Source organism: Myodes glareolus, chromosome 1 (genome assembly GCF_982192425.1).
Source record: "Myodes glareolus chromosome 1, mMyoGla1.1, whole genome shotgun sequence".
NCBI lineage: Eukaryota > Metazoa > Chordata > Mammalia > Rodentia > Cricetidae > Myodes > Myodes glareolus.
Window position 1 is genome coordinate 63,468,433 of NC_142026.1, and position 27,847 is coordinate 63,496,279.

At 43.3% G+C, this 27,847-nt stretch overlaps 1 protein-coding gene across 2 annotated transcripts; it reads right to left on the reverse strand.

Annotated features, from left to right (window-relative positions):
• Positions 1-15,531: 15,531 nt before the first annotated feature.
• On the reverse strand, positions 15,532-27,356 carry LOC146895992 (zinc finger protein 112-like). 2 transcript variants are annotated; one of them, XM_085693693.2, is made up of 5 exons: positions 27,252-27,356; positions 25,144-25,190; positions 22,313-22,439; positions 21,072-21,149; positions 15,532-20,166 (listed from the first exon to the last, which is right to left on the reverse strand). In XM_085693693.2, the coding sequence occupies exons 2-5, from the start codon at positions 25,156-25,158 to the stop codon at positions 18,413-18,415; spliced, it is 1,974 nt and encodes a 657-aa protein (XP_085549819.2). In that variant the 5' UTR covers positions 25,159-25,190; positions 27,252-27,356; the 3' UTR covers positions 15,532-18,412. The 2 variants fall into 2 exon arrangements, with proteins under 2 accessions (XP_085549819.2, XP_085549822.2); XM_085693696.2 differs by lacking the exons at positions 25,144-25,190; positions 27,252-27,356 and having other exon boundaries at positions 22,313-22,457.
• Between the last annotated feature and the right edge of the window lie 491 nt (positions 27,357-27,847).

Consider the following 27,847-nt stretch of genomic DNA (forward strand, 5'->3'; position numbering starts at 1 on the left):
AGGGGTTGAGGTGTGGCTCAGTGGTAGAGCCGCTGTCTAGATCTCTCAGTGAGGGGTTGGGGTGTGGCTCAGTGGTAGAGCCCCTGCCTAGAATCCCCCAGTGAGGAGCTGGGGTGTGGCTCAGTGGTAGAGCCCCTGTCTAGATCTCCCAGTGAGGGGTTGGGGTGTGGCTCAGTGGTAGAGCCACTGCCTAGAATCCCCCAGTGAGGGGCTGGGGCGTGGCTCAGTGGTAGAGCCCCTGTCTAGAGCTCCCAGTGAGGGGTTGGGGTGTGGCTCAATGTGTCTAGCAATGTCTACCAAGATAAAACATCTCATCCTACAGTAACCCTCCTGAGATGGAGGGTGTTCTAAGGGGAGGTAAAATATTCCATCATGCAGGGAAACTCAATAAAGTTCAGGAAGTGAACAACTCCAAAGCTTCGTGAAGTCCCAGACACTGAGCAGATTCACTAGACCTTTCCCTTCCCAGACATTTATAAGCAGTAAAGAATACTGAGTGACATCTCAGCAAGCTAAGCTGTCTAGAAGATGCTCACACCTACAGAAGTCCCCAAAGCAGAGACCAGCTGAGCTGACAGAGATTCTTGTAACATGACGGGGCCAGCTTGTTGGGGTTTCCATTCCTGCCCAGTACCACACAGCCGGCAACTCCCAAGGAAAATCACACACAGGACTCCATAAGGTTATAAACTGATTGGCCCATTAGGTCAGGCTTCTTGTTAACTCTTATAACATATATTACCCCATTATCCTTATCTATGTTAGCCACATGGGCTCAGTACCTTTCTCAGTGTGACAGCTTACATGTTGCCTCTTCGGTGGTCTGCGCAGGAGTGGCAGAGGAACCTCTCTGCTTCCCAGAATTCTCCCAGTCTCTTTGCTCCACCCCTACTTCCTGTCTGGCTTTCCCACCTATACTGCCTGCCTGACCAATCAGCGTTTTATTAAAATATGATTGACAGAATACAGATAATTCTCCCGCACCATTTCCCTCTTTTTTTTTTTAAACAAAGGAAAATACCCATAATCCATTTGTTGGGAATGTGGGCGTAGTATTTCAGGCTACTTCCTGCTGGTTGGGGGCGCTGATGATCTTATGGGGACCTAAAGAAAATTTAGAGTTATAATCAAGTCCTGACTGAAGTATCCTGGGAGTCTTGATCATCTCAGGCTGCAGTCTTGAATCAGTTCTGGATGTAGAACTCTGTCATCTGGGCCATCTGTTCCTGTCGATTTCTCAGGTGGCCTCCCTTGGTCAAAGATGATTTTTCTTAACTCTGAATAAATCCAAAGCCTCTCGTTTTCTGTGGAAACAAAAGCAAAATCTCTTCTCCAAAGTAACATACCTTTTGACTTCAATTTTGAAGCCAAGGTATTTTCAAAATACCTATCTTGGGTTAGTTCAGCAGCATTTATAAACAAAAGTCTTTTAGCAGCTGTTGCTCCTTCCTCAACATTCAAACAATTCAAAGAGAGCATAATTGCATACAGTATCAAGATTCTCTGTGTATTCTCCATCTTTATTTTAAACTCTATTTCTTTTATTTTTACTTTTACTTTTTGAGACAGGTTCTCTGTATATCTTTGTCCTGGAATAACACTGTAGACCAGGCTGTCTTTGAACTCACAGAGATCCTCCTGTCTCTGCCTCCCCAGTGCTGGGATTAAAGGTGTATGCTACCACACCTTGAACTCACAGAGATCTGTCTCTGCCTCCCAGGCATTGGGATTAAAGGCGTGTACTACCACACCTTGAGGTCACAGAGGTCAATCTACCTCTACCCCTTGAAGTCACAGAGGTCGATATGCCTCTGCCTCCCAGGCATTGGGATTAAAGGTGTGTACCACCACACCCAACTACTCTCTTTCTTTCCTTTTAACTTTAAGAACTTTAACTTTTAGCCTGCATATACACACTGTAAACCATTTAGAGGTTTTCTTCCTCTTTGAATCTCTCTTTACTGTATATTTTTCTTTTTCTGACCATATGAGTCTTTAATTTACTAAGCAATATGGAGAGCTGTGGCTTTGACGGCTAGATCCAGCTCATTCCTTAGCTTTTCAGCCTCATAGCTGAGATACCAGCCACAGCTGTGTTCACTGCCACAACTTGTCGTGTTTCAAGGTCCTTGCTAGCAAGCAAGCTGCATCATTCTGCTCACAGACCACACTCAGTCGGACTGCCTGCCTGCAAGAGTCAGAGTTTGTCCTGGCAGGACAGCCCAGAAAGCCGGCACTTCAAAACAGCACAGCTTTTTTCCTGCTACGACCGAAAAGCATGCGCTCAGCTCTCCACCAACAGCATCCAAGTGTTTCGTGGCAGGACCTCCCAATGAGCTGCAAGGTTTTGCAGCCAAGGCTGAGTCAAGAAGCCTCTCCTAGATGAGAGCACTTGCCCGCCTCTAGCAAGCAGAGCAGAACCGAAAAACTGCTGCCACCAAGAAAACATACCCCACTCTACTCTTTCCCAAACTCTCCCAGGCCTTCCGTGGACTCACCTATCCACGTCTGGGCGCCATATGTAACATGACGGGGCCAGCTTGTTGGGGTTTCCATTCCTGCCCAGTACCACACAGCCGGCAACTCCCAAGGAAAATCACACACAGGACTCCATAAGGTTATAAACTGATTGGCCCATTAGGTCAGGCTTCTTGTTAACTCTTATAACATATATTACCCCATTATCCTTATCTATGTTAGCCACATGGGCTCAGTACCTTTCTCAGTGTGACAGCTTACATGTTGCCTCTTCGGTGGTCTGCGCAGGAGTGGCAGAGGAACCTCTCTGCTTCCCAGAATTCTCCCAGTCTCTTTGCTCCACCCCTACTTCCTGTCTGGCTTTCCCACCTATACTGCCTGCCTGACCAATCAGCGTTTTATTAAAATATGATTGACAGAATACAGATAATTCTCCCGCACCAGATTCTGACCAACTGAGGCACCTGGAAAGGACACTCTCCAACTGGCTGACCTGCCTGCAGACTGCAGTGTGCTCCGGGTTTCCAGTTTTGTGAGCTGTCACCATGCTGGAGGGGGCTTTGGTGATGCAGATGCCTTTGAGTCATTTCTGCTCCTGTAGGTAATATTCTTATAAGAAATTTCAATAAAAACTCATTTGGTCACCATGATGAACTTTTTGGGTTGTCAATGTTCTCTATCTGGGATGAGCAGGCATTTGGTCATATCTCCCCAAGAATAGTGCCACACAATTTCAATGGTAGAGTCACTTCAAGGAACCTACCAGTGAGGGTTGAGGACGCAGCTCAATGGTGAAAGCACTGAATTCTACCCCCAAAACTGAAAAGTAAATAAACAATTAGGTGGCTGGGGATGGCTCAGTGGATAAGGGGCTTATTTCACAAACATGGAGCACCTGAGATAAATCCTTAGAACTCATGTGAATCAGAACCTCATGGCTGTATGCTTGTTGGAGATGGAGAGGGGGAGCACTGGGGCTTGTTGGCCACCAATTTAACTCCCAGTTCAGAGAGAGATTCTTTCCAGAGAATGGAGAAATAATAGAGCAAAACACCGGATGTCCTCCTCCTACCTCTGCACTTCCATGGGTGTTTGCACCCTAAAGACACAGGCATTTACTACACACACAAAAAAAATAAATATTATAATTTGAAAAGAAAAAAGGGGCATTAACCAGATTGTCACAGAATTGGGGCTGTGCATAATAAACATCAAACATGCTTAGCAATTGATAAGACTATTTTTGTTGCCGCTGAAGTTAGCAGTCCACACACCAGCCTTCATTTGTCTTTGGGAAGTATTTAGGTTAGGTATCACAAATCCATATACTCATCATTCTTTGGCCATACCAGAAAGGCATTAACATCTTTGGAGTAGAATGGACAGTCTTTAACATCCCACCAAAACTGTCTAGGGACAGGGATAGATGGGTGTTGAAACTGTTTCTTTCACATCCGTTTTCAAAGAAGCTGAATATATTCTCACTGAGCCAAAGGTTCCTATTGAAGGGCATACCCATGACAAACAGCCACTACTAATTCCTGTCTGCCCAAGCCTACACAAGGCAAGAGGCATGATGGGAACTCTACCTGGTTACTATTCCCTAAAATATGTGGATTACATGGGAGACATATCTGAGACCAGCAACAGAGATACCAGCAAACTCAGCCCAACACAATCAACCTGAAGAGAATTGAAGAGAATGTATGGCAGTTTCTTGTTCAAGAAATGTGAACGAGGTCCAGGAGGATGAGAGTATTATTCTGGCCTTTGTCTCTTATTGGTGTGCAGCATACTTTTTGCATGTTCACTGAGAAAAGTATAGAGATAGATTGGGTCTGTCTGTTGTCCTTCATGGGATGTTTTGCGATTGTACATTTGGGGTGGTCATGTATGTCATGTCTAGTTGGCAAACTGACCCGTGGTGCACTGTCCCCTGCCACAGCTGACAACAGTCTTGAAGCCTCCTGTGTCTGCTATTAAAGAAACCACTCTGTGCTCCATGTCTGTTGGTTCCTTTCTTCATTAGTCTACTGTAACTAAACACCTAGCAGAGCGACTTAACAGCAGAGAAGCTGTATTTGAGCTCTAGGTCTTGGAGAGTTGTCAGAAAGGCATGGTGGGGCAAGCATGTGGAAATGCCTCATGTCAGAATGAACAGGCTGCAGTGGTCTGAGGGGAAACAATCTTTATACACTGGAACTATAAAAAAAATGTTGTTTGGCTGATGGATAGGCAGGATTTTGGGGATAGAGAGAATGTTGAAAAAAGAAGGGCAGAGTCAGAGGAGCTACCAGCCAGATACAAGGAGGGAAACAGGAGGCACAAGATAGAAGAGAGGTAACACCACGTGGCAGAATGTAAATTAATATAAATAGGTTCATTTAAATTATAAGACCTAGTTAGTAATAAGCCTGAGCTATCAACCGAACACTTATAATTAATACTAACTTTCTGTGTAATTAGTTGGAAACAGCTGCTGCAGCACAGAGAAACTCCACTTACACTGTTCAGGTGGGAAATCGCGGTTATCATAACCCCAAGGCCCATCCACACAGACCAACGTCCACCTGATAGATCCCCAGAACCTTCCAAAACAGTGCAAAGAGCCAGCGACCAAGTACTAAAATACATAAGCCAGTGCGGGACACTACTGATTCAAACTATAAATACGCTTCTCTCTTTAATCTTTTAAACTCTTTTTTCCTACATTTTTTTTTATTTCCGAGATAAGATTTCTCTGTGTAGCCCTGGTTCCTCTGGAACTCACTCTGTAGAATAGCCTAGCCTCAAACTCAGAGAGTTGCCTGCTGTGTGGATTATTTTAGTTGGGCAAAGATGTATTCCATTTGTTTATGTTGTAGAATGTTACTTTAACTGTGTAAAGGTGTGTTACTTCTTTATGCTGCATTTGTTTAATTATATAGAGATGTGTTGTACATGTTTTACCTTAACTGCCTAAAACATCTGAGCAGTCTAATAAAAAGCTCAATGGCCAATAGCTAGGCAGGAGAGGGACAGGTGGGGCTAGTGGGCAGAGAGAATAATTAGGAGAAATCTGGCTTGGAAGGAACGCGAGAAAAGAATGAGGGAGAAAAGGAGTGATGTGCCTGGGACAAGTAGTCAAGCAGATGCCACCAGCCAGGCAGAAGCAGTGAAAGTAAGATATCCAGAAGTAAGAAAGGTAATAAGCCCCAAGGCAAAACTTACATAAAGAGAAACAGGTTAGTTTAAGTTAAAAGCTAGTCAGAAATGTGCCTAAGCCATAGACTGACTTTGTGGGAGCCTGGTTTGTTTGGATGCTCACCTTTATAGACCTGGATGGAGGGGGGAGGACCTTGGACTTCCCGCAGGGCAGGGAACCCTGACTGCTCTTAGGACTAGAAAGGGAAAGGGAGGTGGGGAGGGGGAGGGAAGGGAGGCAGGGAGGAGGTGGAAATTTTTAATAAATAAATAAATTTTAAAAAAGAAAAGAAAGAAATGTGCCTAAGCTAGGTGGAGTATTCAAAACTAACATTAAGTCTCTATGTCATGACCTGGAAGTTGGTTGGTGGTCCAAAAAGAAAAGGCCTGAAACAGCCTGTCTAATCTTTTATATTTTTAACTTTTTTGGGTTTTGTTATTGATGGGGTTTTTTTGGGAGGGGTTGTTGTTATTATTGTTAGGGTTTTTTGAGACAGGGTTTCTCTATGTAGCTTGTGTAGCCTTGGAGCCTGGTCTGGAGCTTGTTCTGTAGGCTGAGATAGCCTCAAACTCAGAGATCCACCTACTTCTGCCTCTTAAATTCTGGAATTAAAGGCATGTGCCATCACAGCCCAGCTAAACTTTTTAATTTACTCAGACCTTGTATCTTAAGTGAAGTTCTTTCAGACAGCATATACTTGACTCTTTCTTTTAACTTTACATAGGATGGATAGATAGATAGATAGATAGATAGATAGATAGATAGATAGATAGATAGATAGATAGATTTTATTTATTTATTCATTTATTGATACAAGGTTTCATTATGGCTGGCTGATTGATTGAGACAAGGTCTCACCCTGGCTGACCTGGAACTAACTGTGTAAACCAAGCTGGTTTGGAATTTAGAGACCTGTTTGCGTGTTCCTGTAGTGGCATTTCACTTGTATTTTAATAAATAAAACTTGCCTGAGTATCAGAAAAGTAAAACAGCCACACACTGGCCAATCTTACAGACCACGCAGCAATAACACAAACCTTTAATTCCAGTAGCCACACTAGTTTGCCATAGCGATCACGCAGTATGTGCCTTTAATCCCAGTGGTGCAAGCCTTTAATCTAAGCCTTAGAGAAGATTATAAAATGGAGAAAACAGCTCTCAGACACACTCTCATTCCAAGATTCCTGGAGGCAGGATCACCATTTTCGAACTGAGGTCAAAGTTAGAGTCAGTGGCTGGTTATTTGATTTTCAGACCATCAGTTTGAACCCCAACTTCTCTCTCTGAATTTTTATTAATTGTGCTTCATTTGGTGCCCAACTTTTGGGGCACAAATCTATGAAAAAGTCATTTTCCTGAGGTTTTTTAGTCACCAGCCCAGGCCAGAGCTGGGATTGGTATTCCAGTTCTAGGAAATGAAACCCAAACCTAGCCACCTCAGTTCAGGAGAAAAACCAGCACTCCCAGCTCCCATCTGCCCCTGTTTAGCTTCCACGTAAAGATGGAAAATACACAAAGAATCTGGATACTGTATGTTACTGTGTTGTCTTTAAATTGTTTAAAGGCAAAAAAATTGTTTAATGGCTAAGGAAGGAACAATAGCTGCTAAAAGACATTTGATTATAAATGCTACTGAATTAATCCAACCTATATATTTTGAAAATGCCTTGACTTCAAAATTTAAGTCAAAAGATATGTTACTTTGGTGAAGAGGTTTGGTTTTTTTCCACAGGAAGTGAGAGGCTGTGAATTCACTCTGGGTTAAGAAAAATAGGGTTTGATCATGGAAGACCCCTTGAAATATCTCTGATAGGAGAAGATGGCCCAGATGATCTAACATTTTAGAGCACCACTGTTGCAGTTTCCTCTGAGTTCTACATTCAAGAAGCTTCAAGACTGTTGGTTGAGATGATTCCATAAGATTCCATGATTCCAATGAGGGTTCCCATAAGATTACCAGTGCCCCCAATCAGCAGGAAACAGCCTAGAAACTATGCCCACATTCAACAAAAAATGGATTATATTTATCTTCATTTAGTGTGTTGGTTACAAGTTGCTTCAGATAATGGTCAGGAAAATAAGCTAAGCAAAGGAAATTAGATTCAAGGTTCTGGTTTTGAAAAGAAAATAAATGGGGATATAGATATGATAAGATAAAAGGGTAGATTATTGAATCTACTCTGGAAAGAAAAAGAGAGGATATAGATATGATAAGATTAAAAGGTTGATTATTCAATCTACTTTTAAAATGCAACTACTAAATTTAAGTGTTGTACACTGGATAGGGCTTTTGTATACTGTGACCAAATTTTGTATGCTGATACAAATTTGTGATTAATCTTGTTAAAACATATTGTACATACATTTTTAATCTTGTTCAAGGTATTGTGCCTATACAGCTCATTTAACAATGTAATGCAAATTTCTAGTCCTTGAAAATTATTATTACCAACTCTTTAGGAAAATAAGGAAATATAGGCTAGTAGTTAATTACCCAGTATAATCAAGCTTGTAGTTACATGAGATAAGTTTTTAAGGTAAAACAAAGATATAACTTAGAGAGACAGGTTATCTTCAGATACTTCAGAGAACTATAGAATATGGTATTTAAGATGTTTTAATGACCTAGGTTCTTCTTCTTTTATAAGAATGAGACATGTCTGTTCCTGGCAGCACCAAACTACTTCAGAGAAGATCATGGGCATCAAAGAAACTCCACATGGAATGTACTTTCTTTGTGGCAAAAGCAAGCCACTGGGCAAGAAAATGCCCGTCTCAAATGTTGACAGTGTGCTGTCCTAATTAGACAAACAGGACACAAAATATCCTGCTTCACAGAAAGTCTGTCAGATATGCTAGGCCTGTGGTCTGTAGACCGAAGATGGATGCCTCAGCATTGCAGAGGAACTTTGGGTGACTGTCCAAAGCCAGCTGTTTCTGTCATTACTCACATTTTTCACTTGCATGCACTTCCTGTTCACTTATGATATATCATTTCTTTCTTTGGTCTCTGAGGTAGATGAAGGCTACATAGTTATAATCTCCCTTGTTTACGAGACTCAGAAAAGAAATTCATTAAAGAAATGTAAGTATATAAGGTTGAGAGATAGCAAGAAACAGTTTTGGATGGTAATGCAAGTTGTGACAGAAAGTAAATTAGATACAAGACTTTAAGCTCACCAAGATAGGATAAATATGGAGTATTTTCTCTGAATTTGTCAAATGCAAATTAAATAGATATTGTTGATGCATTTATTGCCAGTATATATTGTATATGGTTATTGCACTTATTATATATAGTTCTCACATTAGTTACAGTTTTCTCTTTTGTTTGAGATGAAAAGGGGAAATGCAGTGGCATTTCACTTCTATTTTAATAAAACTTGCCTGAGGATCAGAAAAGTAAACCAGTCTCACACTGGCCAGCCTTATAGACCACACAGCAATAACATACACCTTTAATCCAGTAGCCACATCAGTTTAACACAAAAACCAGGAGGTGAACCCCAATTTCTCTCTCTGACTTTTTATCAATCATGATTCATGTTCTAAGTGCTGAGATAAAAGGCATGTGCCACCTTGCCTAGCCCCAATTTGTAATCTTTTAAAGCGATGTATTTGCTTTATTGATGTGATGGTTGGCTTTAGCAACTTGGCACAACCTAGAATCACCTGAAAACAGAATCTCATTAATGGACCATATAACTTAGCATACAGGCATATCTTTTTTTCTTAATTTTATTTATGTACTTTTTTTAGGTATGAGTGCTCTGTCTGCATATATGCCAGAAGAGGGCATCAGATCCCATTACAGACGGTTGTGTACATGGTTGTGAGCTACTCTGTCTTTGCTGGGAATTCAACTCTGGACTGTGGAAGAGCAGGAAGTGTCCTTAACCTCTGACCCATCCCCAAACCCACATGTGGACATATCTGAACTGGCTGTGGTAAGGCTCAGCCCACTGTAGGAAGCACTATTCCCTAGGCAAGAGGTTCTGAACTGGAGATGAGCAGAGAAGCTGAGCACAACCAAGCAAGTAAGCAAGCATGCATGCATAAATTTCTTCTGCTCGTGACTCTGGATGTGATGCAACGAGTGGCTTCAAGTTCCTGCTGTGACATTTCCACAATGATGGGCTGGCAATGCTGCACCAAGTATGGACTGCCCATATATGGCAGTACTGTTGAACTTGTCCATATTGGGTTTCATGGTCTAAGTTGATGAGGACGAATGACCAGGTCTCTTCCTTAAGAGGGCACCAGATCTCATTACACATGGTTGTGAGCCACCATGTGGTTGCTGGGAATTGAACTCAGGACCTTTGGAAGAACAGACAGTGCTCTTAACCTTAAGCTGAAATAAACTCTTTCCCTTCTATACTGCTTTACATCACAGTATTTTCTCATAACAACAGTTGTAAAACGAGAACAATTGGCATCCTATAACTACTAAGGTGGCTAGATTTCAGTCCATCATGGTATTCTTGTGACTTGTTCTCCCTGATATTATTTCTCTTATTCCTGTCCATTTTCATTTTGGGCTGTTTATTATTTATTTTTACCATTTCGTTCAGTTTATCTCTTAGCTTTTGGCTCTAACTTCAAAATTTGTTTGCCTTTAGTGGTTGATCTTGAATTGCAACAAACACATCTACTTGTTCACCTTCTGCATTTTTGTTTGTTAAAATTAAATTTTATTTGCTCATTATGTGACCATGTACATACAATAGCAAGTGTATGGATGTCAGAGGATAACTTGTTGGGGTTATCCTCTCCTTCCAACATGTAAGTCCTGAGACTCAAACTCAGGTCAAAAGGTGCCTTTTCCTGCTAAGCCATATTGATGACCCCATGGTGTGTTTAATATTAGAATTTTAAAACTACAATGAAACTCAGAAACCTTTTCTAGGGTTGCATGTGCTCTGCTATAAACAACAAACTCTCTAGTTAGGAAACGTGCATGTTTTATGCCTCTTCTCTCTCACAGGGCTGGGCTTGAACCCAGGGCCTTGCACATGCAATATTTGAATTATTATTTTTTTAGTATAAGGGTTGAGGACTTCAATGTTGTACTTTATAGTTTAATTTTTATGTATTGTTATGCATATGCTTGCTCATCTATTTGCTCCACGGCACGCAGTGTTGTCAGAGGTCAGAAGATCCCTGGGATCAAAAGGTACAGTTTGTTATGAGCCATCTAAACCTGGTTAATCATTGAGCCATCTGTCCATCCCCAAATCCATTTTTTTCTTAACATTTGTTTATTTGTAGGTGCGTGGGTATATACAGCTCAATAACTTGCATTTCCCCAATGATACAACACTACTTGCTGAAAGTTCAAATGAGCTGCAGGCCATGGTAAATAGAGTGTGGAAGTCAATGAAAACCTTGGTATGAAAGTAAACATCAAGAAGACCGAGATACAACATATGGAAGGGCGCACAGGATTTCAACATTGTAATAAAGAATCAGAACCTCAAGCAATCCGTCAGCTTTGTCTATCTGGGAGGAAACTCAGTTCAAAGGAGGGAACTATTTCAGGCATCAAGAGGCAGATAAGGATAGTAAGGGCTGCAATCCAGGCACTAGGAAAGGTTTGGTCAGCAAGAGACATAACAACAACAACAAAATTACAAGTGTATGAGACACTTGTCTTCAGCTGCCTTCTTTACAACTCTAAAACCTGAACAATGAAATGCTTCTTAGAACAGCAGCTGAATGTGTTTGAGATGACATGACTCAGGAGAATTCTAGGTGTCACACGAAGAGTTAGGCTACAGGATGATGACATTAAGAAACATCTCCATCTACAGAAGAAAGTAAACTACAGGATACAGCATCGACGCTTGAGATACATCAACCATGTTATGAGGATGAATGACGACAGAACCCCAAAGGCAGAACTGCCTGGAGGAGTGCATGGGATAAGGTGAAGAAGAAGACCCAAAAACACTGGATAGACAGCATAAAGAAAGACTGTGGAACCGTGGGCATGACAATAACACAAGCATCTAGGACTTCCCAGGATAGGAACAACTGGAGAACCGCCCTGAACGGGCTGCCCATGTATGCTTAGCGTTGCCGGGCATAAATGATGATGATGGTGGTGGCGGTAGTGGTGGGTGGGTGGATATAAACATTCCATAGCAATTCTCTTCTTCCATCATGAGAGTCCTGGGGATCAAACTTGGTGGCAAGTGATTTTACCTACTGAGCCATCTCACCATGCCTAGTTTATATAAAGGTAGAAATGATTGTAGATTAAGAAAATATATAGATTTTAAAAAAATTACAATTATCTACACAGGATGTAATGCGAATAATCTCTTCTTCTTCTTCTTCTTCTTCTTCTTCTTCTTCTTCTTCTTCTTCTTCTTCTTCTTCTTCTTCTTCTTCTTCTTCTTTCTCCTCCTCTTCCTCCTCCTCCTCCTCCTCCTTCTTCTTCTTCTTCGTTTTCTGTGTAATGCCTGTCCTAGAACTCGCTCTGTAGAGAAGGCTGGCCTCGCTTCACAGGGATCTGTCTGCCACTGCCTCCTGACTACTGTGGTTAAAGGCATGAACCACCATCACCCAACTATATTTTTCCTTTTGGTAGATTAAGTGAATTTGTATCTTCATTTTAAAAACAGATTTTATTTTATTTTCCCTTAAATAGATGTAATAAAAATAAGTGAATTAAATGAGAATGATAGTTCCATACAAAATAAAGCTCTTGTGAGAGTTGAACTTAATAATTTGTATAAAAGTTCTATAAGTATTTAATATTAAATATTTATTTAGCGTCCCTGTTGTATATGCCCAAGTAGTTCTTCACCACTTCTAGAATTTACTGAAAAAAATAATAGGGCTGCTTCATAGAAAGATCCGTCAATGAGTAAAAACCACACCATCGCCCATGAAAAGAGAGGGTACTGAAAAGGAAGGATGCTCAATTCCAACCATATGTATTAGTTACATTTCTGCTTCTGGGATAAAACACCATGACCAACTTGTAGAAGAAAGCGTTTATTTTGGCTTTTGGTTCCAGAGGGTGGCAGGTGTGGCATAAGGAGGAGGAAGTTGAGTGCTCCCATCTTGAACCCAAACCACAAAGAAGGGAGAGCAAATTGCAATTACATAAAACTTTACCTCCTCAGACCCCCCCTCCAATGATGTATTTCCTCCAGCAGGGCCATGCCACCTAAACTTCAGGAATCATCACTGTCCCCTTACCTTGGACCAAATACTCAAAGACCAGAGACTATGGGTTCATTTCTTATTCAGACTACTGCACCCCGTTCTCTGATGTCTCCTTCCTCATACGCTCTTTTTCAAATACAGGATTAGGAAGGCAAGATACAAGATGAAAACAGACTTCATCAGCCCCGTCCCCCTCCCAGTCATAGTGGACAGTTCCAGCAATAGCTGGGAACGACTGTCTCAATAACAAAACAAAAACAAAGGGAAAAAGAACGAGAGAGAGAGAGAGAGAGAGAGAGAGAGAGAGAGAAGATTTTGGTGAAGTGGTCAGATGTGGTCAGGTTGGGGCCAGGGACCCTATAGCAGGAGCTCTGAGACCATCTGTGGGTCTCTGGAGCTTCCAGGAACTGGGGCGCTTCCTCCAAACCTGTAAAGCACTAGAGCAAAATAATAGCCAAGAGCTGGTGCCGCGCGCCCGCTGTCTTGAGCCTTGCAGGAAACACGAGCTCACTCGTCGATAGGTACCAAAGTGTTGAGGAAGAAACGGGGGCACAGACGGAGACGACTGTGCATTTCCCACAGTGGCTAGAGAGACCGCTGGGGCCTCCCGGCGCCCACGACATCCTCAGTCCTGGTAACAGAAGCCCTGGCCAGGCCTGAGTCAATGTGCGCAAGCGCGGCACGCTCCGGCAGGCTCATTCACAGCCAACTCGCCTCCTGCCCTTCTGAGGCGGATTTCCTTCCCAGCATCCACGCCTGGTGCCTATCACCCGGGACAAACTGAAAACTATCGGGAAGACGCCGGAGGAGACAGCAGAGGGAGGGCTCACCTTTCTGAGAGGAACGCGGGGCACGGCCTCGCACACCTGGGGCGGAAGTGACCCTTCACGCACAGGCCACCGGGAGCACACTTCCCAGTTCCCGAGGTGACCAGGGACAACACAAAGACTTGTGAAGAAAAATTAGCCTTGAACCTGGGATTTCGAACTACATTTCCCAAAATTCCTGACAGAGTGGAGCAGCTCTCAAAACCTCCTGCAACGGATGTTATTCTAGTAATCTGGGGACAGGACGGTCGTACACAACATTTCCCACAATTCTCAGTGTTTCGCCTTGCCTTTCCAGGGCGGAAGTGCCGCCATAAGGAAACTAGATTAAATCTCCACAAATTCTAGGTCCGGAACAGCGTCTTTAGCGTTCCTGTAGACCAGAATCGTCTAACCACGAAGCCTTTCCACCTTTCTGTTGAAGACTGTGTGTTAATCGACCCTTGATAGAGCTTGTCAGGGACCGCGTGGACATTCCGGGCTATAGGGCACAGCCTCTGCAGGGAAGGTCTCTCTCGCCTTCAAGACCATCTGCATAGTCACCTAAGTATGGGAATTCTTAGTCCGAATCACTTCTACCAATCGCTATTCACTTTCAGCTCTCCAACATTCACCTCCTTTGTAATCTTAATAAAGGAAAACTTTCCAAACGTGAAACTCAAGTAAACGCAAACAAAATCAACAGAGCGACCATCCACAATCTAAGAAGTTATCATATAGAGGAACTTGGAATACAGAAAGAAGAAAACAAAGTTATACAAAAGAAACTACTCATTTTAAATAGTGTGTATGCACGTTCTTGACTGTATCTTCACCGTGTGAGTGTAGTGCCCAAGGATGTCATGTGCTACAACTGGCTGGAGAATGTTAGTTTAGCATTTAGCGCTAATAAATCCTTTGTTTAGCAGACACCCGCTGTTTCTCTTGTTACTCTATTTGAATCTTCTCTGGGAGTTTCCCAAGGATTCCCAAGGAGCCTATGCAAAACATGGTTTGAGAAACCAGGAAAACTGTGGTACTTTATGAACTGAGAATTTGCACGTGGCATTCTATTTTTGAAAACTTCATTCAGGTTGTTTTGAGCATATGGAGGAAAATAAAAATGTCCTGAGAAAAGGAAAAGTGCTTCAGTCCTTAGAGGTATTACCCTACAGCTGTGAAAGGCTAAATTCATTCTTGTCTCTGAGTCTTCTTGCCACAGACCTGTGTGAACCCAACACCCACACAGCAACAAAGAATGTGTCAGGTCCCCTGAAACAACTTACAAAAACATTGTGATCCATCTAACATGGGTGCTTGTAGTTAGCACTACTTGCTTGTAGTTACTACTCTACTCTTTTGGTTCCTTTGGGGGCCCACCACCCAGGTCCCAAATAAACACACATGGATGCTTATTATTACTTATAAATGCCTGGCCTTAGCTTGTTCCTTGTCAGCTTTTCTTAAATTATCCTGTCTACTTTTTGCCTTACCTCTCTATTTTTGTACATCTTGTCTTCTTCTTTTATGCCTAGCTGTATAGGTCGGTGGGTGGCCCCTTTTCTTGCTCCTTCCTCTCTTCCCAAGTTTCTCCTATTTAGTCAATGCCTGCCAGCTCTATGAAGTGTGATCCTAATTACTCTACTCAATAAAAGCCCAGAGTCAGATATTGGGGTAAAAACTGAAAAATGAGAGAAGCAGAGCAGCAGACACCAGAGACTTCTTAGAACCTCTCTGAATCCTCATGTCAAAAGGGCTGAGATCCTGTCTCCAACCCCTAATCACCTCCTCCCTCCCCACTCAGCCTTATCACTCCTGTCTCCTATCTGTACAGACCTCCAGACCTCTATGGTTATTTGTTAACTAGTGGCTAGCTCCACCCTCTAATTTCCAGGCAAGATTTATTTGTCAGAACACAAAATATCAAACATTTCCCCTTTTTTGTCTAAATAAAAAGCAAAGGTTACAACTAACATAAAAAGCTATATACAATAAGGCCAACAATTATAAACAATATATAGCATCAAGAAGTACATTAACAATGTCTAGTCCATTTGCATTTGACAAATTGAGAGGAAATACTCCATTATTTATCCTATCTTGGTGAGTTCAAAGGGTTATACCTAATTCACCTTTCACCCTAATTTGTATTACCTACCCAAAGCTATCGCTTTATCTCTCTAAACTTTATACATCTTACATTCCTTTGTAAGTTTCTAGTCTTCAATTCCATCACAGATGCTCAAAGGAAATATTACCTGAGTAAACAGAAGTGCAAGCAATCAACTTCTAAAACCTGTGCGAAATGACAGAAACAGCAGGCCGCCTGGACAGCCACACAAGGTTCCTCTATAACGTTGGAGCATTTATCTTCGGCCTATAGGCCTAGCATATCTGACATACTTTTCTGTGGAGCAGGATAATTCTGAAGGGCTGTTCTACTTTGTCTTCGCAAAGTTGAACAGTTGCTTTCTTCTGTGTCCTGCCTGTCCAATTTGGACATAACACAACAGTTGATGCAAGGGTAGTTTCTTCACCAGTGGCTTACTTTTACCACAAAGAAAGTAAACTCCATATGGAATATCCTCAATGCTCATCTTTTCTGAAGTACATTGGTGCTTTCAGGAACAGACATTTCTCATTGTCATTAAAGAAAAAAGAATCTATGTTATTAAAACATAAATACCATATTCTGCAGATCTCTGAAGTGTTTGAAGACCACCTATCTGAAATATAATTGGTTGATCTTGAAAACAACCTAAGATGAATACAAGTTCCATTGTAATAGGTGACTATTTACCTGCATTACTTTATTGTCATAGTCTGTAATAATAATTACTTTTAAGGACTAGAATTTAGTATTACATTGTTAAATGAACTGTATAGGTACAATATCTTAAACCAGAGTGATACGTATAAGTAGTATGTGCTACAAAAATAACCTCAAATATGTTATCAATATACAAAAATACAATAGAATGTAAAACACTTATAGTAGTTGCTTTTTATAGATTAAAAGTAGATTCAATTATCTATTATCCTATTACATCTATACCCACTTTTTTCAGAGTAGACTCAATAATTTACCCTTTATCCTCATATTTCTATATCCTCCCTTTTTCTTTTTAGAACAAAAACCCTGAATCTAACCTCCTTTGTTCAGTTTTTTTTCCTGACCATTTTACCAGTAACAACTTGTAACCAAATCCCTTAAACAATGACAAATATCCATAGCCAACTGACCAAATATCATCTGCCCACTACTTGGGAATGTGGATTTCGTGTTCTTAAAATTACTTCCTGCTGTCTGGGAGTGATGGCATCTTTAAGGGACCCTGAAAAAAATCACTGGAATAATTACCAAGTCCTGGAAGAGGTAGCTGAAGCATTTGTGATTCAGTCTCTGCATAATGGAAATATGTAGGGTTTATCTCAACTTCTAGCTAGGGTAGTCTGTGAGGCTGGGTTATCTCAGCTAGCCATGTTGAAACTGTCCTGAGTCGTTTGTAATCCAAAGTCAATCTTTGGATGGTGTCTGTCAGCTTGGTAACATTACCACAATCCAGGTGGAATTGTTTTGGGGCCCCATCTTCCTTTTAGAGACTCCAAAGGTTGTGCCTAGGCATGGTCATGGTTTTTAAGTGTAACAGGCAGAAAATGTCAAAGTGATTAGGACCATAATTCGTTAGGTACATCCAGAGTACAAAAACATAAGGTCCATAACTTCTAGCAAATCTGTGACTATAGAATCATCCTTTTCAGAACTCAAAGCAGTGGCCCACTGAAATCCTGAATATGAACCTATGATATGGTGGACACATTTTAACTTTCCAAATTCTGCAAAATGAAACACATCCAGCAGCCAAAGTTCATTTCATTGAGTATTCTTTGGATTAGTTCTCACAGGTATTGGAGTTTGGCTGTATAAAGAACAAGTAGGGGAATTGCCTTATACTTTCCTTGTATTGTTGTAAAGTGATGAAAAAAAGGTTTAAACTCTTGCTATTGACATGCTGGTTTTCTTATGAAATTTCTAGCACATTTCAACCTAGTTAATCAATCTCATCACTATCTTGTACTAGAGGACCCGGTAAACCCATATGGAACCTAATATGTGCTATATATAAGGGAAGATTTCTATTTCTGATTATTTTTTGTAACTGAATAATAAAGTCAATTTTGTATCATCAAAACTTACTTTTTAATTGGACAAAAGGGAGATATACTGTGGAATAATCATCTTGCACATTGTAAAGATTTGTCACACGAATTGGTTTAATGAAAGGCTGACTGGCCAGTAACCAGGCAGAAAGTATAGGTGGGACAACAAAACTAAGGATGACAAGCAAGGGGAGGTTCAGGAGACTCAGGTCAAACACAAGAGAGAGCAAAATGGGTGCGTCCTATTGAGAACAGGAACCACCAAATGCCAAAGACTAATTAAGGAATACAAGTTAACTTCAACTGAAAGAGCTAGTTAATAATGAGCCTGAGGTATTAGCCAAGCATTTTTAAGTAATATTAAGCTTCTGCATGGTAATTTGGGAAGCAGCTTCTGGGTCCAGATATTAGGGACCAATTGGTTATGAGAAATGAAACTTCCACATATAATCAAACTTTTGCTAATTCCTGCTGACATTCATGATAAGTTCTTGATCCTCTACAAGAGCTTATTGAGATGTTGGCAAACATTTGATGAATCTCTATCCTGTGTTGTTTCCCAACAACCACTGGCATTCATGTTGGGTATAAACACTACTTTTCATTAACAAAACAGAACAGTATTTGACAGGCCTTCATCTCTGCATAGGTTCTCAGAAGGATGAGAACCATTCCTATACTCTTTCCTCCTACAGAAACTATCACTGCTATGGACTTTCTGATGCATCAGAAGACCTGAATTCCTACTGAATCCCTTACCACATGTGTCACACTTATAGGGTTTCCTTCCCGTGTGGACAAGCTGATGAGATTGAAGATTTGACTTCTGGGTGAAACCTTTCCCACACACCTCACATTTGAACGGCTTCTCCCCAGTGTGGATTCTGTGATGTATCTGGAGATTGTAATACCTATTGTAGGCCTTCCCACACTCAACACACTGGTAAGGCTTCTCTCCCATGTGGACTCTCTCATGGATCAGGAGACTTGAGGATATACTAAAGCCTTTGCCACATTTTTCACATTTATAGGGTTTTTCTCCTGTGTGAACTCGCTCATGAATTTGAAGATTACAGTTCCATCTGAAGCCTTTGCCACATGTTCCACATTTATACGGTTTTTCTCCTGTGTGAACCCGCTGATGAATTTGAAGATTACAGTTCCATCTGAAGCCTTTTCCACACTCCTCACACTGATATGGTTTGTCTCCAGTATGAATTCTCCGGTGACTTTGAAGGTTTGAACTTCGATTGAAGCCCTTCCCACACTGCTCACACTTGTATGGTTTCTCCCCACTGTGAAGTTTCTGGTGGTCTTGCAGGTAGGAATTTCGACTGAAGCTCTTCCCACACTCCTCACACTTATATGGTTTCTCCCCAGTGTGACTTCTCTGGTGGCCTTGTAGGTAGAAACTCCGACTAAAGGCCTTCCCACACACCTCACACTTGAATGGTTTCTCTCCAGTGTGAACTTTCCGGTGGGAGTGTAGATAGGCATTCTGGCTGAAGTACTTCCCACACTCCTTACATTGATATGGTTTCTCTCCTGTGTGGACTCTCTCGTGAACAGTAAGAACCCATCTGTCACTGAAGCATTTCCCACAGGTGTTGCATTTGTGTGGCTTAGGTTTCTGCAGATTTTGACGGCTCTTACACTCATTTCCACCCTCTTTATAAGTAGGTTTCTCAATGATGTCAAGTTGTTGATGGCTTGGAATACACAATTTTTGATGGAAGCTTGTACTGCATGCATGTTTATCAGGTTGTTCCCTGGGGTACACTGCTGAAAAGTCCGGGAAATGTGGGGGCAGACTGAAGTGGTCACCACCCTCAGAGTTATAGAGAATCTCTTCCATGTGAACTCTCTGCTCAGTGTTAAAATTTGAACAATATATGAAATCTTTTCTACATTCTACGCCTGGATATAGTTTCTCTTCAGCGTGGATTTCCTGATTAGCTTGAAGATATAAACTCTGACTAGAAACATTCCTAGGCATTTGCTGACCTTTCCATTGGCGATTACAGGACCCACTGAGATGCGATTTCCGCCAAGACTGCTGGGCTCTCAGTGAAGGAAACTCTTGACTTCTCAGAGAGGCAGAGTCATCATCTACAGGAGGCAACACGTAGTTCCCATCCTCAGAAATCTGAACCAGCATCCCTGCGCACACCAGGAAGGAAGAATCTCCCTGGTTCTGAGACTCAGCGTTGCTCTTTAGACATCTTTTCATGGAATCCTGATCCCCGGGTAACAAGCCTGCACCCTGTGGCCAGGTCTGACAGGAGGAGAGCTCTCTGGGACAAAGGAAGCTTAACTCCATGTCTTCATCATTCTCCACAGCACGTCCACCCTGGCTTCCTATAAGATGAGAATCCAGACAAACACACAAGTGAACACCTTACTGAGAGTCGCTGGCGTGCAACACATGGCTCACATTAGGAAACAGACAGGCCCCACTGTTTCTGTGGAGACTGACAAAACACCTGACACACACAGGAGACACAAAACCAAGGCCCTCTGAGTGCCTAAGATATGGGTTTTCTTCCAGGCAGTAGGGGAGCAACCTTTAATCCCAGCACTTAGGAGGCAGAGGTAGGCAGATTTCTGTGAGTTCAAGGCCAGCATGCTTTACAGAGTGAGTTCCAGGACAGCCAGAGCTACATAGAGAAAAACCCTGTCTCCAAAAGGCAAAACAAAAAAATAAATACATAAAAAAATAAAACAAAACAAAACAAAACAAAAGATCTGAATTTTCCTAACAAAATCTGGGTATCAACTGTGGTCGCATTCAAATGTTCTAGTGAATTATAAGCACATCACTGTGCTTTATCATGGTTTGTTAGGTGATCCAGTAGAAAAAAAAAAGCAGATATTCCCAATGTGGAAACATGTCTTTTGTCTTTATAAGCATGAATATGAGTGTAAGTGAGTGTGGCCTCTCTTTCTGTGTGTGTGTGTGTGTGCATGCACATACATGTGCTCCACCAATGTTATGACTGTGGAGGTCAGAGAACAACCTGAGGGAGTCAGTTTATTCCCCCCTGACAACACAAAGGTTCTAGGGATGGAACTCTGCTTCGGGCAAGCACGCTTACTAAGAAGCCTTCTCAGCGGCCCTGCTCTAAGCACTTTAAAAGCCATTATACTATTTGTGAAGAGGGAACCAGTGGAGAATTAAGGAGAGAAATGCTATGCCCTGCCCCTGGGAGAGAAACCACTCCCACCCACTGGTCTGGCAGCATCCTTGCCAACTGAGATCTCACCTCCTGGGGCGTCCTCCTTGCAGAGCTCCTCTTCATTCTCCAGCTGGGCTATCAGACCCGGAGTGAAGGGCTGGTGTGCTAGTGGGAAAAAAAAGGAAAAGAAAAAAGAGAAAGAAAATCAAAAGTTTGATGATGTCTAGTTTGTAAATAGTAGATAAAAAGAGTGGGAAGTAGAGACTGGCAGAGCAGTTTCAAGATCACCCTTACTATATAGTAACTTTGAGAATAGTCTGGCCTGGGTTATATGAGACACTGAGTCAAAGAAATAAAAACCAAAGGAAGGAAGGGAGGGAGCGAAGGAAGGGAGGGAGGGAGGAAGGGCCGAAAAGAACTACCAACCTGGAAAGATGGCTCAGATGTTAAAAGCACTGGCTGTTCTGTGTCGTTTGAGTGTAAAAAGATGTTAAAAAAAAAAAAAAAAAGTACATGCTGCTCTTCCAGAGAGCAAAGGATTGGTTCCCAGCACCTACACAGCAGCTCACAACCACCTCTAACACCAGTTCTAGGAAATTTGAAGCCTTCTCTGGTCTCTATAGGCACCTGTCCTCAACATGGTGTATGCACGCGCACACACACATACACTCACACACACTGAATATATTTTAAACATACCTCCCAATGAAATGGACTAATAAATAGGAACTACCACATAGCCTATAAAACAAAACTAGCTAGAAGCACGTAGTAAATGGTTTTATGTAAACTAATGCGAAGGGCCCACTGTCCCCACTTTCCTACTCTGCCTCCTGTACACACTATGACAAAAGCTACTTGGGGAGGAAAGGTTTTATTTCATCTTATAGCTTGTAGCTCTTCATGGTGGGAAGTCAAGGTCGGACTCATGGCAGGGACTGGAGACAGGAGCTGGAGCAGAGGCCATGGAGGGTGCTATTTACTGGCTTGCTCCTTACACAGCTCAGAGCCACCTGGCATAGCCAGCACCACCCACAGTGAGTTGGGCCAAAATCATAGCAATAATCAATCAACAGTGAGCTGGGCCAAAATCATAGCAATAATCAATCAAGAAAATCCCACAGACTTGCCCACAGGCCAACCTGGTGAAGCATTTTCTCAAGTGAGGCTCCGCTTCCCAGATGACTCTAGTTTGTGTCAAGTTAATAAAACCAAGCAGGGCTCCCCTATACAGCTAAAACCAAACCCAGAAAACAACTCCAGCAGTTCCCAGGCTCCCAGCAGCTGGTCCCAGTCGCTCATCCAGGAAACCCAGACCCCATCCTCACCCACTGAGAGCAGCATCCTGAAGGTCTCCAGCATCACATCACGATACAGCTTCCTCTGGGCAGCGTCCAGCAGTCCCAGCTCCTCCTCGCTGAAGACCACAACCACGTCCCTGAACGTGACCATCTCCTGGGACAGCAAACACATGCGGGTTATAGCTACAGAAGAGGTGATGCTGAGATGTGGAGGGAGGACCAAGGTGGGACTCAGACCTCTTAGCTGGAAGTACCTGTCTCTGACTGCCTTCCATCTGCTGGGTCTACCCTCCATGAGGGCTGCAACGAATCCTCATATTTGCGTATGCTTGTGTACATATGTTTGGATACAGGCACATGTGCATGCACAAATGTGTAGTCTGTGAGTATGCATGTGCATTTTGCCCGGACCTGTGTATGTGGCACAGCATGTATCTGGAGAACTTTCAGAAGTTGGCCCAGTCCTTCAACCTTGCAGAAACACAGGGCAGGGTTGTCTCTCTTGGTGTTTCTGCTGTACTGTGTATTCCAGGCTAGCTAGGCTGCCAGCTGGTTCTCCCGTGTCCTCTATAGAGGGACTATTGTTGGGCACCACCACATCTGGTATTTTACACAGATTCCAAGGATTGAACTCAGGTCCTCAGGATTGTGTAGCAAGTGTTCGGATCTGCTGAGCCATCTCCCTGACCCCTTCCACACTGCTTCATAAGATAGTATATTCTCACTAACTTGAAGCTCACTAATTAAGTCAATTTAGTAATAATTATTCTCTTGTTACATAATAAATATTTCTTTTTAAAATGTTATTTTTTATTTATTTGTGTATCAGGGAGCTCATGCATGTCATGGTCCATGTGTGGAGGTCAGATAAAAACTTTGGGGAATCAGTTCTCTCCTAATTTGTGGGTCCCACGGATCTAACTCCAGTCATCAGCCATTGCAGCAAGCTCCCTTACCAGTGAGATATCTCACTGGCCCTTGCTCACTCTCACTATTTCCTCTTCTAGAAAATCACTGTGCAGACAGGATGTATTGCTTTGTTATCTGGCTTGCTATAGAGAAATCTTAGATGTTTATAGTGCAGATCTGTTCAAGCCTGTACCTGCTCCACAGGAGTTTCTGAGCAGCTTGCAATTGCCTATAGATGGAGAGTTCTACCCTGCTCTCTCTGCCCTGTTCTCTCCTCTGCCCAGCTCTCTGCCCTGTACTCTTCTCTGCCCTGCTCTCCTCTGCTGTGCCCTATCAGCACTGCTCTCTTCTACCCTGCTCTCCTCTGCCCTGCCCTCCTCTGCCCTGCCCTCTTCTGCCCTGCTCTCCTCTGCCCTGTTCTCCTCTGCCCTGCCCTGCTCTGCCCTCTCCTCTGTCCAGCTCTCCTCTGCCCTATGATTTTTCACTCATACATTACAGTAAACAAGGTTGACTATCCTGGCCAGGTAGGCAAAGGCCCCAGAACACACTACATCCTGTGTGAACATGTCTCCCCCATCCTCATGGAACAGCATGAAGGATCCCTGGTTCACTTGGTCCTTCAGGCCTTTGAATGAGGTGATGGATGGACAGTGACTACGCCCTGTACTGCTGAGCGTTCAATATATTCAAGGCATAAATAATGAAATCTATCTCTCTCTCTCCCTCTCCTCTCTCTCTCTCTCTCCCTCTCCTCTCTCTCTCTCTCTCTCTCTCTCTCTCTCTCTCTCCTCCTGCCCCCCCCCCCCACCCAGAGTATCAGAGACTCCGATGAAAGAGCCTAGAGGTGCTGTGGTTAAGAGCACTGGCAGCTCTTGCAGAGGACAGAACCCAAGTTTGGTTCCCAGCACCCACATGGCAGCTCACAACCATCAGTAACTCCTAGTTCCAGGGGATATGATGCCCACTTTCCCTTCCATTGGGATAGACATGCTGCACAGGTACACGTGCAGGAAAGTCACTCATCAGATAAATAAAAATATACAAATCTTAAAATAAAGTTCAATTTAAAAAACAAAAGAAAAACACAATAATGTTTCTCAGCTGTCACCTACGGGATAAGGTATACGGATGCACTGATGTGTGTGCTCATGTGCACGTGCATATGTGTACATGTATACATGTATATACAGAACCACAGCTTTGAGTCTCTACAAGGCTCAGGAGCATTTCATCACTGTGTGGTGCTAGGGACAGACATCGACATTTGCCCAATTCCAGGTGAGTGTCACGCCCTGGGCCACACGGCCAGACTCAGAGCAGTCTTGTGAGCCAAGGCTCTCCACAGGGAAAAGGACACAGAGACATCAAACTGTGAGAGCCTCAGGGATTTCCGAGTTTGTGGGTGACAAACAACTCAATGCAATCCACTCAAGAGTTAGAACGCACACCACTGTTGGTGGAAAACATGCCAGTTCCACACTACAGCACAGCAAACGGAGCTAGGGATGTGGCTTTAAATGGCCATGGGCACATTGTAAGCAAGATAATCATGCGTGTAATTTTTAAATTTCTATTCTCTTTTACACTGTTCATAGACTTGTGTGTTTGAATGTTTGGCCCGTGGGGAGTAGAATTATTAGGGGTGTGCCCCTGTTGAAGTAGCCGTTGGGGGAAAGTGTATCACTGTGAAGGCAAGTTCTGAGGTCTCAAGTTAAGACCAGTATGGCACACAATCTCCTCTTAATTGTGGATCAAGATGTAGAACTCTCATCTCCTTCTGCAGAACCACAGATGCCTGGATGCTACCACCGTAATAATGGACTAACATCTGAACTGTAAGCCATCACAAATTGAATGTTTTTCTTTATAAAAGCAGGGGTCATGGAACCTCTCAGAGCAACAGAAACTCTAAGACAGAGCATGAAAAGCACAGTTGAAAATCAACTCACCTGCAATTGGGCCATTTTCTCCTTTTTTTCTAGGAAATGGTGCAGACCTGAAAAAACAGGACAAGATGATAGACGCCATGAGAGAGGGAAAATACAAGCTTGGCCAGGTGAGATCCAGATGCCCTTTGCCTCCAGAGGCAGGCACATACATGCTGCAAATCAGGCCACATTCCAGCTACCCCCAGGATGTCCCACCCTAGGCTATATAGGGCTGGTGGGATTCTGTGCACCAGCGGTGGACAACTACTGTAAGAAATCAAACCTCTCTGTCCCCATGAGTGTCCTGAAGAGTCATCACAGAACTGACCTTGCACTCTAACCCCACTGAGAGATTAGAGCATGCCTAGGTGGTAGAATCCCTACCTACAATCTCCCAGTGAGGGGTGAGGTGTGGCTCAGTGGTAGAACCCATGCTTAGAAGCCCCCAGTGAGGAGCTGGGGTGTGGCTCAGTGGTAGAGCCCCTACCTAGAATCCCCCTGTGAAGAGGTGGGACATTGCTCAGTGGTAGAGCTCCTGCATAGAATCTCCCAGTGAGAGGCTGTGGTGTGGCTCAGTGGTAGAGCCCTGTCTAGAATCCCCCAGTGAGGGGCTGGGGTTTGGCTAAGTGGTAGAGCCCGAGCCCCTGCCTAGAATTCCCCAGTAAGGGGCTGGGGTTTGGCCAAGTGGTAGAGCCCCTGCCTAATATCCACCAGTGAAGGGTTTTGGGCGTGGCTCTGTGTTAGAGCCCACAGCTAAAATCTCCCAATAAGAGGCAGCATTATAAGCATGTTGTATAGCAAAGTTTTCCAAGATAGACTTCCCATCCTGCAGGGACCCACCTTAGATGGCCAGTGTTCTAATGGGAGATAAAACATTCCGTCATACTGGGAAACTCAATAAAATTCAGGAAGTGAACAACTCCAAAGCTTCAGAAAGTCCCAGACACCAGACCTTTCTCTTCCCCAGACATTTATAAGCAGTAAGGAATACTGAGTGACATCTCAGCAAGCTAAGCTACCTAGAAGATGCTCACACCTGCAGAAGTCCCCAAAGCAGAGACCAGATGAGCTGACAGACATTCAGAACAATGGAAGCACGTGGTTGACATGCCAGCAGGCTGTGCAGTGTGCTTCAGCTTCCAGTTTTGTGAGCTGTCACCATGCTGGAGGGGGCTTTGGTGATGCAGCTGCCTTTGAGTCATTTCTGCTTCTAATAACTAACCCCTCAGCCATATTCCTGTTAGTAACCCCAGTAATTGTGTGACAATATTCAAGGGGAGACATGACCAAATAAACGTCGACTTGTTCCAGACAGAGAACCAATGATTGCCAAAAAAGTCCAACATGGTGACACAATGAGTTTTATTGGGGTTGTGCATAACAAACACCAAACTCGCCTTAGCTATTGATGAGACCATTCTTGCTGGCACTGATGTTAACAGCCCACATGCCAACCTTCACTTGACTCTGAACAGTGCATGTATTTAGGGTAGTAATCACGAATTCATACACATCACCCTTTGCACATTCTAAAATGGCTTTAACATCTTTGGAATGGACATTCTTTAACAACCCATCAAATAACAACAGAAAACCCTAGGCATTAAGGATATGGTAAGAGGGGTCAGGTGTGGTCAGGCTGGGGCCAGGGACCCTACAGCAGGAGCTCTGAGACCATCTGTGGGTCACTGGAGCTTCCAGGGACTGGGGCGCTTCCTCGCAACCTGGAAAGCACTAAGAGCAAACAAAATAGCTCACAGCTGGTGCCGCGCGCCCGCTGTCTTGAGCCTTGCAGGAAACACGAGCTCACTCTTCGATAGGTACCGAAGTGTTGAGGAAGAAACGGGAGCACAGACGGAGACAACTGTGTATTTCCCATAGTGGCTAAAGAGACTGCTGGGAGCTCCAGGCGCCCATGGGACCCTCCTTCCTGGTGACTGAAGCCCAGGCCAGGCCTGAGTCAATGTGCGGAAGCGCGGCACGCTCCGGCAGGCTCATTCACAACAAACTCGCCTCCTGCCCTTCTGAGGCGGATTTCCTTCCCAGCATTCATGCCTGGCGCCTATCGCCTGAGACAACCTGAAAACTATCGGGAAGACGCAGGAGGGGACAGCAGAGAAAGGGCTCACCTTTCCGAGAGGAACGCGGGCCACGGCCTCACACACCAGGGGCGGAAGTGACTCTTCCCGCACAGGCCACCGGGAGCACACTTCCCAGAATTCCCAGGGGACCATGACGACACAGACTCGTGCAGAGGAAGTTAGCGTTGAACCTGGGATTTCCGGACTACATTTCCCAAAATTCGCGACACGACAGAGTATACCTGACCTCTAAGCCTCTTGCTACAGAAGGTACCCTAGTGTTCTGAGGATGGGACTGTTACGGACTACATTCCCCAAAATTCGCAAAAGTAGGCTGGCCCTTTCAGCTGCCGGCAGCGGAATGTATCCTAGTGTCCTGCGGTTTGGCGAGTCACGGACTACATTTCCCATAATTCTAAGGGATCCTAGCATTTCCAGAGCGGAAGTGCCCCTGTAACTAGATTATCTCAGAGCTTCTGGTCCTTAGCTTTCCTGAAGATATAAAATAAGTTGCATAGGTGCTCAAATATTGTATACAGAAATAGGAGCTTATTGAATATAACAGATACAATTTGAATTTGTGTCAATATACAAGAATCTATACCAATGTAAATTGTTTATAAATAATAGCTCAGAAGTATTTA